Genomic DNA, 12,134 nt, shown 5'->3' on the forward strand with positions numbered 1-12,134 from the left:
AAGGCAACAAGCACCACTCTTAATGTAATACGCATCGAAGTGGAAAGTCCCACTTGTGGATAATTAAACATGTTGACTAATATTATACTCACCCACTCACGTTCATCAACACCCTCCATCTCATCCTGTTCGAGCTTCAGATTCACTTCCATCTTGCTGCTAACTGCTCGCTGAATCTGCAGTAACAAACATCTTGACTCACAATACCTGACAAACATTACTCTGCTCGTATGACTGCACATTTCTATGTAAGGGTGACTACTGAAAATGAACTAAAAATGGTTTGAAACAAGCTGAGCAAATTTGATGACGGTGAATATTTACCATATTTTCTTGATTTTAAGATGCACATTTTAAAATTTCTGAAATCAGGGCATGTCTTGCATTTGATGACATGATGACAAAAATTTACACTGTATGAGTAAATTGTATGGAAAATCTTCATGTCCAAAACACTAGCCATGGGACAGTACACACAAAGACAGCAAGAAAAAGGAGATTCTGAAAGTATTTATGTATTTCCACTGTTAAGAATATCATTAAATGTGACAATGTATAAAACATCTGATAGGTGTTGGGACACCGAATATACCAAGCAGTTTTAATGTTAACTAATACTCTGATATGAAGAGAGACTGACTAGCATTCATTGTTACACCTAAGCCAATTGTTGTGTCTTAAAACATTTGTTACAAGCTACACTCAGTAAGGGGAGTTGGGGGGTGGGTATTGCTGGCATTGCTGAACATTTAGGGGTTGGTACTGTTGGTACCACTGAACATTTGGTTATCATCTCAGTTCGCTGTTGGATATGCTTAGTGCTACTTGGGCTGTACTTTAATTTTTACAAAAAAACTGCACACCCCAAACACAATATGTAATTGCCACATTATAGTGTCTTCAAAATGATTCCATTATGACATGGCATTAAAATTAAAATCCATTACATATGCAGCACAGCATAGAAACAGATATGTAGGACATAAATTTATGACAAGTGAAGCAAATGTTAGTCAAACGAATGTTCATGCTTCCATATTTCTGTGTGATGCAACCATCAAGCGCTTCATAAGGCCTAAGAAAGAAAGACAGCCTGTCATAGATGCTGTAGTCCTCCATTTCATTAAACAGATGTGTGCAAAGGGGATGCCTGTCAAACTGCATGCTATGCAAATAAAGGCATCAGAAACTCTCAATTCACTCAGATTAACAAACTTCAAAGCTGGGCAATGTTGGTGTAAAAAATTCATGTGCCATGAAGGAGCCACTCAGTCACTGAACATCTATCAAAAGATTCCAGATGATTTTCAAGAGAAGCTGTTAAACTTCCAGTGATAAGTTACTTCATGAAGGAAGAAAGAAAACTATGCATTTGCGCATAAAATGGCTGGATGACAGCTGATTTGATGAACAACTGGGTGAATTAAATCTGCGAAAGACACTTCAGAGCTCTACATAACCCTTGATGTGTCCCAGAGACACTTATCTGAAGAACCAAAGGTTGAACTTGAAAGGAAGAAGTCTCTGACTTTGTGCAACTTTGGTTAACATTCACTCATCTTCTCCTTTAGTGCATACCCTGTATGTATCATACTGCCACAAGTAATGTGCACATTCTTTGAAAATTTGTTCAGTCAGAATGATATTCTTTGCACAGAAATAGGCAATGACCAATAGTACTCAATTCAGACTGAATTAAAGTTCTAAGTCTGCAGACTGTTCAAAATTTCAATTGATTGTACTTCCCTATTGGTACAGTTCGCTTGTGGACTACAGGCCACAGAGTTTTTTTTTCTTGTACTTCCCTATTTTAAATCTGATTCCATTCTCCTACCTATTAATTATCCATACCTCATAACGTTCGCACATCAACACTACTTTTATAATTTAAAACTGAAGTGAGCTTAGATTTAAGAATGCAGTAAAAAGGCTACCTATTTAAGATATTTTCCTAGCATTCAACAGAATAGTTGGTTAGTTTCTGGTTCACCCAGTGCCAGACCTCACAGCTTTCAGTGTACTATGCACATTGCCGATACGCTTAGTATTCACATGGGAAGTACCTGTTCTTGCTTCTCTTTGGTTGAACCACTTATATCTGCATTCCATCCCAGGCGATTGTACGGCTGCTGAGAACCAGAGAAGGTTCCACATGTGGCAGCTGTGCTTCCCAGTGTCTTGCCACCAGATTTCTCAATGTTTCCTGCAGCCCCCTGCACTTCAGACACTTCAAACAGATCAACATATGCAGTGAAACTGAAGTGACAGGAAATAATACAATACATATCTACATAATTACAGTGCAGATATAAGTAGATTACAGGCAGTAGAGGCAGATATTGTATGGAGTATTAGGATATCAACAATGAGGGGTAAAATCTGAAGCAGAACATTGGGCAAAATGTGGAAAAACCGCATCAAGAAATGTCAGTAAGATACATTTTAGGACTGAAGACCACAGGATTCCTCTGAACACATAAAAAGGATGTCAAATGATCAACTATTAGGGAGACCAAGTTAAAAAAAAAAGAGTATAGAGAGTGGGCACAACTACACAGAAGTACTTATGGCAAAAAAGAGAAGTACTGAGAAGATTCTGTCACAAGATTATTATTATTATTATTATTATTATTATTATTATTATTATTATTATTATTGGAGGAGGTGGGTTTCCCCATGCACCACAACTAATAGTCTATTGTACATCCCCCTTTGATATTCTACCAGTCGTCATACCTTACCGGTACTGGTGCATGCTATCAGCCCCGTTCAGCCAACGAGGTTGGCCCTTGGTACCTTCATACTTCCCCCATCTACCAGAGGCATTGGAAACTACTTGGGTGGGAAAATTGCCTAATTTTGCTCAGAGGTCTCCTAGAGACATGAGGATCTTTTACGTGCCGTAAATCTACGACACGGGACCCACGACTTAAAGTCCCTCCCGGAGGACTTGTTCCCTGAATTTTCCCGCCCTTAAAAATTCCACGACCTCCGCTGGGTTTGAACCCGCGTACCTTGAGTCATGAGGTGGGAACGTTTCCCCTAGACTACGGAGGCCGCTTGTCACAAGATGATCCACATCAAATAAAGATGATGATGATGAGGAGGAGGAGGATGAGGAGGAGGAGGATGATGATGATGATGATGACTATCCTTACCTAAGGTTCTAAATTTAAGCCATCAACCCTTTTACAACTCAGTTCTTATGACCCAAACATTTCTTAATGTTAAATTTCTCTCTCAATATTTTCCTTGGTTTAGCACTTAGAAGCCTTAAAAACGGCTTCAATATGCTACCGATTTACATAACCTGTGTGAGGGAAAAATTCAGAATTCAAGTATCAGTCTTCTATACACAAGAAACCTATAAAAATCACAACTATTCTTAATTTATAATATCAGATGATTTCAATCTAAGTGCACAAGGCACTATTTAAAGAAGACAAAACAATTTATCATTTGAAGCCAAAGCTTTATAATGACAGGGTTATATATATTTAAGGGTGACATAAAATATGACACATGACACAACAGTTCCTTTGAATCTGAAAACTATACAATTTAAACTAATTCCAGCACTGTAAGATTTAAATGCATAGTTTCTACTTTTAGGAATAAGGCACAGAATGCTGAAGGCTTTCTGCTTCAGTAAACAGTGCAGCTGCCATCTTTAGGACTGATGTCTTTGGGTCTACGCAGCTTATTCCCAAAAGCTGAAGTTATACAGTAAACCTCCAAAAGTAAAACTTAAGAACAGGAATCCCAAGAGTCCTTGTGATTGCCATCCACTTTATTTCCAAAGTCTGGGCCAAAAAGCCATTCTAAAAAAATGTTTAAATTATTTTTAACTACATCTTGCAAGACAGAAATGTAAAAATTTGACACTAAATGAGGTAACTATTGGAAACTGCAAAGGTAAAGCACCACAACATGAATTATGAACAAGTAGAGCTGAAGCTCTGCACATTCTTAACCTCAGAACTATATGAAAAGTGCATGCCAGTTTCATGCGTCAGGTATTTTACCCCCCTTCCCCCCAAGAAGAAACTTTGGTACCCAGTATATGGGACGGTGGGTGACCCATATCCAGTCTAGACATGGCGGGACAGAGATCTTTACCAAGAGTCAGAAATCAGTCCCTGGTCATTCAGCTTACAATCACAAACACTATTTAAGTTGGATCAAGAGTCTCAGAATGGTGACCATGAGGAGTTCTGTCACCTAGTATATATAATCATGCAGCCCGGTGAAAGTCGACTGTTACATATCACTTTCATCTTCAGGATCCAAGAGCAAGTGAAACAGGAAACCAGCAGGTGGCAGACAGCAATGTCTGCTGACTTTCACCAATTACAGAGCATTATATCCCAGAGTAAGGAACTCTACAAAGGCTTTACTGATTGAGCTAACCTGGTACACAGAGTACAATGTAAGGACAATGAATAAAGATAATAATTTTAAAATTTTAAAAACTGTCAAATTTTAAAATTTAAAACCATCTTAATATTAAGCAACAAATACAGACTCACAACACTCCATGCCATCTGGCTTAAGACTCTGTCTTGCTGGCAGTTTGTCCATCCCCTGGAACCAATGTGTGCTTGTTAGAGTTGGCTTCCACGTCACTTTGGTTGGTGGGAACAAGTCGTCTTGGAATAAATCACTCTGCATAATGCAAGAAAGTGTACTGTAGCCTTAACAGTTGAACAGTGAAGTTTCTGCATGGTCACATTTAACTAAAAGTGGCCCAGAGATACAAATGAAAACACAAAACTAAATACTATTTTTTCTCAAATATCCTCCATAGTCCTTTCTATACATGAGTTATCAAAACCTGAAGTACATGGGTTATTTCTGATGAGGTTTGTAACAGTGCACAAATTAGCCACAATTTTTTTTTAAATTTAATTATTGACAATGCAGTTTCAAGAGTAAGCGATATCAGAGGGCAGGTTGATTAATGAATGCAGAGCTATCTGTGGAATGACACTTGGCAAGGGAAACCGAAGTACTTGGAGAAAACATCACCCAGTGCCACTTTGCCCACCACAAATCTCACATGACCTGATGCAGGACTGAACCTGGCCTGCCACAGTGGGAAGCTGGTGACCAAAGGCCTGAGCTATGACAGCCACTGGGGGAAGGCAGAACTACAATATTGCATCATCTTGGCATGCCTTTGTACAGCCATTCATCCATGATGAGGATGGCAACAATGAAACCTTATTCATTACAAGGTTGACTACTGCTTTCACTACTTCCTCTTCCTTTGGTGTACCCACACACAGCCACAGTTCACAGTGCACGTGTTCTGCTAAATACAAGTACTAAAGGCATGTATTTTCAACCCTCCACAGATAATAAAAATCTCAAAATAATTCATGATGCAGAAAAAAGCAGAAACTGCACTGACAATATAAATATGATATTGATTTCTGCAACAGAAGAGAGGCTTTATAAATACATGAGAACTGGCAACATCAGCCAAAATTTGCCAGTTAAAGGGCTTAGCACTGGTGAAAGAACACAGGATCCAAGTTTGCAAGGCAAGATAAGGATGGATGATGGGGTCATTTTCTTGCAATAAATGATGTATCAGAAAGAAAAAACAAATGTCTCCCAGAATCAGGACATCAGATCACAGAAACTATGAAGCTGTAGCAGAAAAAGCAAAGAACACTGTGTTTGAATTTAAAGACACCATGTATTATGTACAATTACAATTAACATGTATATTTTAAAACTTCAATAAAACCATATGAACATTTATCATTTTTACTTCTTAAATAAATGCATGGCTTATTGCAAGGTATGTGGTATTTCAGAAAATATGGTATATCTATTGTCCTTATAAAAATATTTGTTGTTGTTCCTATGTCAATGAAGGTGAGCACTTCTTTAAAATTGCACAATATTTCAGGTGTACCATCCCAGTATCCCAATATAGCACCAAAAATGTAATAAGGAACTGAACAGGACAAGATGACTCCTGAATTGGATATTTATAGAATTATCTCTTTATAACAACTCCACTGCAAATACACTGGGGGGGTCCAAAAAAAATGTACTCACTCTTTGATAGTCAATATCTTTGGAACAAAATGACATGTAGTTACAATTCACATGTGGTAGTGTAGTGTAATGTTTTCTCAACAGATGACAAAGGTCACATGAGTGTCATGTCATGTGTGCGCTGCGAGCAGAAGACAGCAGCAACAATGGCTGAAAGGTTGTTCTTTGAGCAACGCAAGGCTGTATTGAAGTGGTACTGGAAGTACGAAAACATTAAAGAGGTACAACGACAATGGCAGAATGAGTTTGGAACTCAGCCACCAACATGTTGAACAATTGCCTGTATTCGGGATAAATTTGAAGCTGACGGTACTGTTCATGATGTGCATAAGCAAAGATCTGGGAGACCACCGATAGTAACAAGTCCAGCTTCCAGTGCTGTGGTGTTGCAACACTTTACATGATCACTGCAAAAATCTGTGAATCAGTGTGCACGCGAAAGTGGGGTAAGCCGATCAAGTGTACGGCGAATTTTGAAGGCTGCAAAGATGGTGCTCCACCTTACCACCATTGAGATGTCAGGGCATACTTAAATGACACTCTACCAGGACAATGGATAGGTCAAAGAGGTGCTACTGAGTACCCACCACGGTCTCCAGACCTAACACCTCGACTTCTACCTATGGGGAACCTTGAAGGATGAAGTTTAGTGACAAAAGCCAGCTACAATGAATGCACTATGAGAAACCATCGAAGCGTCATGTACAGCCATCACACCAGACACACTGACAGCCATAGTTCACTTAGCAGTTTGGCGGCATCGACACTGTTTAGCCACTGATGGTGGTCACTTTGAACACATACAATGACTCTCTCTCTCTCTCTCCCCGTGCAAGAATTGTAACTACATGTCAATTTATTCCAAAGATACTGACTATCAAAGAGTGAGTATATTTTTTTGGACCCCTCTGTATAAGTTCACTGTTACTGTGAATGTTTTCTCTTGTGCTTGCTTTATAAATATCAAACCCCAACTGTCAAATTCACAGCCAGTTACTTTATCGAATAAACTATTATGCTCACTATCTTACAGTATCTTTCCTTTATAATTACCTTAATTCTTGGTACAGTGAATGAAAGTGGTTCAATAGTGTTGTTTGTTAGTCGAAGAGCACGAGCAAACTCAACATTGCTAACATCACACACAATCTTTGGAAGGAATGAGAGTCCTTGGTGCAAGGAGTTACAGCGATGATGACTTAGATGACAAAGATATGGCGCTTCCTCCGTCACTTCAAATGCATAAATAGTTGAGTCACCCTAAAAGCAGAAACACACAATTAAATGTTGAGTTAGTTTAAGATAAGGCCGCGCCATAGCTCAAGCGGTTAGTCACTGGCTTCCCATCGCGGTGGCCTGGGTTTGATCCCAGGTCTGGTCAAGTGGCGCTGGGGCAGGTTTTCTCCGAGTACTTCGGTTTCACCTGCCAATCTTCATTTCACCAATTGCTCCACAATCAACCTCACCTCTCATCTGGGGCTGGTATAATTGGCCAGAAGTGGCCGTAGTACAAGGGACTTAGTCCCATCCCACTAGCAATAGTTTAAGATATCTGAACTCAATGTAAAGTATGTCACATCCCAAAAGAGAGACAACTATAAATTAAGGACAAATTCAGAAGTACTACAAATTCTAAAACAGAATTATCATGATAAGTTTTCAATGAATATGTAAAATGGTGTTTCATGTTACTACTAATAAATATGTGTAATTCAAATAACACTTACAAACACTTAAGTTAAATTAGAAAATCATGTAGTGCTCACACAAATTATTGTTTATACTTTGAAAGATTTACAGCGTGAGATACATTAAAGACCACAGTGATAATGAGATCTGAGGGACAACAGTCTTCTAAGTTATGTGTACCAGTATACATAGTACCACAGCCCCTAACACATTATTTTGCAGTAGGAATATTCTACAGTTCAACAATAACAAGAAAGAGAACGGTACAGAAAAGTAGCAGGGTGATACTAAAATTTGAAGTTGATTGCTGAACTGCACTATTATAAAGATATAAATCAGTTAATCTGAATCAAAATAAAAAACAGTTTCCTAGGGTTGGGCCACTCTTCAACTCTGTTCATGCACTTTTAGGTCTATTTAGTTACAGTTCATGTTTAGTTTCATGAATAGCACTTATTGCTACTCCAATGGAGTACATATACCTTCTAAATGCACTCTGTGATTTTACATAATTCGATAAGGCACAATAGATCACTGTGGTTACGGTGCAAGGGCCAAGAAGGCCCACCCCTTATACATTCATTCATTCATACATAATTTGATGACCCTGAGGTTTATTTAACCGTCATAATTCCAAGCACTCCACTACAGAACTCTAACATCATGTTTTGGTCACCCAGTCTAACCTGTGATGCAACATTCCATTCTAAACTGCACTCCTGATTTGTGATGCAACAAACTTTTTGGCCTGCATGATGAGTAGCTTATGAGAAAACTGATAAGCATAACATGCAATTCATGTAAAATAAATGTTACAATGGCCTTATACAAGCCACAACTAAAGACCCCCCAAAGTCATATTTTATCAAGATTGCTTTTGTATGTGTTACATGTTACATTTCTTATGTAAATGTCTCAAAAAAGTTACAAAGGCACCCTCTTCACATCAAGTTTCATGATAATCAGTCACTGTCAGTAATACTAATGTCTATAACTGACGTATCCACACAGAAGTCAATTACATGGTTACATGGTGAGCCATTTTGAGAAAATAGCTATGAAAGTCATAACTGGGATACCAGAACTAGGACTGTGTACATCCCAAATACTAGTCAGTTGCATTACTGTTACTCCAACCAGCTCAGTAACTTTTTTACCTTCATTACAAAGCATGGATTATAAGAGTGCTCTTATACATACCTTTCCTGTGAGAAAGAGTGTAGAACTATCTTCATCATAGAAAGGTATTAGGATTGCCGGAGAAACATCCAACCCTACTGTATTTAAAGGCAAATTTAAACTGTCTGCCTTGAATATCTGAATCTGCCTTTCTGAAACCCTGCACAAAAAAGTTAACAACCAATTTATATACATTACTATTAATGCATTCATTCTAGACTTGCCAGGAAACACCCATGAGTCAGGTATACTCCACTTCTAACATTAACAAAAACAAAGGAAATCAGTATATGGACAGGTCTGGAAGGTTTTGCTAATCCACTTTTAAAAGTTAATTCCTTTACTTTTCTTACAAACAAGAGTCACTTTCTGTTAAGCTATTTATACTCCAAGTAAAATTCAAGAAATCAACAACACAATCCATTCATCCAACAATAAACCAAATCAGGGGTTGAATATTTTTATCCAGTAGGCAGACAAATATTTTTATTGCAAGAAAAATGTGGTTCAATAGTTTATATACATACATACAAAGATACATAATTTCACAGTTTGGGCATATAAATCAGTTGAAAGCTTAATTTTATTCTACTCCATGCCATGTGCCTGAAACATCCAAAGGCTGGGCACAGGATAACAGGAAAAAGAATGCAATTTAAAAGACAAGATTAATTGTCATGATGTACTAGTGATACTGATCTTAACAACTCTGGAAGTTGTCTGCCATTTCCATTGCTACAACTGACTGAGATTAACAAAACTCCAAAATGTTGAGTGGATGATTAGCCAATAGCCAAAATGCTTTGGTCGCTACTGGAAAACAGACAACCATAATTTTCAACCCCCAAGTCAGGTATTAAGTAGACAGGAAAAAGCATAAGTAAAATTTAGAACTCACTCCATGGAGTAGAGTTGTCCTTCACAAGCTGATAAATATTTAGCTGGTCATGTGATTTCCTGCCCTTTTAAGGAACCCAGTGGTTCATTACCATGTTCACATGAGTCTGCCACTGGACCCTATCCTCAGACAATTGAGTCAAACAGACACCCTCAAAACACATTTCTCTAAAAGCTGTTCTAATATTATTCTCTTATCTATACTTCAATTTCTCAAGTAGTCTCTTCACTGCACATATTCTGACTAAAATTTTGTATGTATCTGTATGCTACTTGTTGAGCCCATCTTGTTCTTTATGAAGAGTAGAAACTATGGAGCTTCTTATTATGCAATTTTCTACATTCTCCTGTTACTTCCATTCTATTAGATCCAAACAGAGCTGAATCCCCATTTAATATCTTCCCTCATGTCCATGATCCAAAGTCAATAATCTCAGTGTTACATTAACTCCATTCGTCAGTTTAGCGTTCAAATTCACCATTCCCAAGATATACCTTGAACACAGGAGGGGTTTCACCATATTCTCTTTAGTATTTGGTTCTCAAACACCCACAATCTGCCTTACCTCTAAGTGAGAGCCCAAGTTCTACACAATATAAAATCACTAACTTTAGTAAAACACAAATATCATGTGTAGGATCAAAAAGGCAACATACTTATCAAAACCCATGACGACAATGAAGCGCCCTTCAAGGGCCCATATAATTCGAGCCCCTCGTGATCCTACTGGCCCCTTGCCTTCTCGGATAGGTTGACTGTTTGAACGAGGTTTGTATACACGTAATTTGCTGTCTCTGCTTACTGTGGCACAGTATGCTCCACAAGGACTCCAAGCGAAGCTGAACATCTAAAAATGTCAATGCATGCAGTTATATAAAGTGAAGCAGATGGTGCTAGCGCTGTGGTGATGGGGTTGAAAGGTACATGAGAGGCAGTACCTTTCTTTATGGTTGCCACAGTACTGGTCTAACCAAAAGTTGCAGCTGAGTGGAAAGCACCCTTGGCTCAAATTTCAGCATGGAGAGAGGGAAACCTGGCAGAGGTCTCACAGATTCCCTCAGTCCCTCCAGGCAAATCCCAAGGTAGTATCTCAAATTAGGCAATGACAGTTTCCTTCCTCACTCTTTCCAATATATTATTCACTAATCACCCTATCACTCAGCATTATTTAATCTGATCTACTGGCAGCATCATTAATGAACCATAAATAAATAAATAAAAATAGTGCGAAATCTCAATATCCCAATGGGACAATGATACAAACACAGCCTCTTCTGAGGCAAACAGATTATCCTATCCCATTGCCACTGTGCGGGATGAAGAAACTCAGTCTACCTGAGGTATGTTTATTTACTTAAAACACGGCAATTGTCTGTGTAATTATTCATAAATACTCCTTGCAAAGAATTAAGGATAAAATCCACAGAGGCAATGATAGACAAAACAAAATGCTCCATTTTTGCAAACCTGGCACAAAAGGTAACCTTCCTGGTGGGGTATATTAACAAACAGGCTGGACAAGAAGCTTTCCAGTGACACCCCTATCATTATGTGAAGCTACAAACTTGCAGAGGATATATGAATTGGTCATTTTACATCCACAGACACATCATTGAATCTACGAGGAGGAATGGAGGTTACAGAAAATAATGATTAACCCACTTTCTATAGAATGGACAGTGACAAACACACCAAACTTCCATTCCATTATAAAGCAAGTGAATGTAAAGTCATAAAAGACCATTCAGAACATAACTATGAAGTTGGAACAGGCCTGAGCATAATCTGTGAACAGCAGAAGCTGGGCTCTGGTGGCTGTCCTTGCCATTCCTCCACCCAAAGCAATGTGCTCTCCAAGTAACTTCTACAACAGTATAAACGTGAAAAGTGGCCAGCTACTTCTAGAATACAACATTGTAGTCACACAGTGAAATGGCTGGGGGATTGAGGGGAAACCATAGCAAATCCAATTAGTACTCCCACTCCCAACAATGATACTGCTGGCTTACTTCCTAGCCTAGCCACTCTCAGCAGTATACTAGCAGTTTCCATTATTTCACAGGGAAAAACATCATTACCAAATGATATATGCCCAAGCTGCTACATGCACCATTTGGTGACAAAGGAAAACATTACTGTCCAGAGTTAATTCTGAAAGAGAAATATTTTGTCTTGTCAGATATGGCAGTCTGGATAAAGCACAAATAAATGACAAAATCAGATATAAGAGTGGCTGTGTCAGAACAGCCACTCTTCAGCACTGATTCAAACCGGAAATCCACAAATACAAGGGGCG

General features: G+C 38.5%; 1 protein-coding gene across 4 annotated transcripts in view; it reads right to left on the bottom strand.

The window, feature by feature from the left end:
* Positions 1 to 12,134, bottom strand: part of LOC111862649 (coronin-7) — a 56,012-nt gene that overhangs the window by 8,765 nt on the left and 35,113 nt on the right. For all 4 annotated transcript variants that reach the window (XM_023848181.2, XM_023848179.2, XM_023848182.2 and 1 more), the window contains 6 exons: positions 10,495 to 10,685; positions 8,962 to 9,100; positions 7,126 to 7,332; positions 4,530 to 4,665; positions 2,064 to 2,227; positions 93 to 176 (listed from right to left, as the gene is read on the bottom strand). In XM_023848181.2, coding sequence (XP_023703949.1) covers positions 93 to 176; positions 2,064 to 2,227; positions 4,530 to 4,665; positions 7,126 to 7,332; positions 8,962 to 9,100; positions 10,495 to 10,685 — 921 coding nt within the window. The remainder of the gene's footprint in view (positions 1 to 92; positions 177 to 2,063; positions 2,228 to 4,529; positions 4,666 to 7,125; positions 7,333 to 8,961; positions 9,101 to 10,494; positions 10,686 to 12,134) is intronic.

This window comes from Cryptotermes secundus, unplaced genomic scaffold, assembly GCF_002891405.2.
Source record: "Cryptotermes secundus unplaced genomic scaffold, Csec_1.0 scaffold5, whole genome shotgun sequence".
NCBI lineage: Eukaryota > Metazoa > Arthropoda > Insecta > Blattodea > Kalotermitidae > Cryptotermes > Cryptotermes secundus.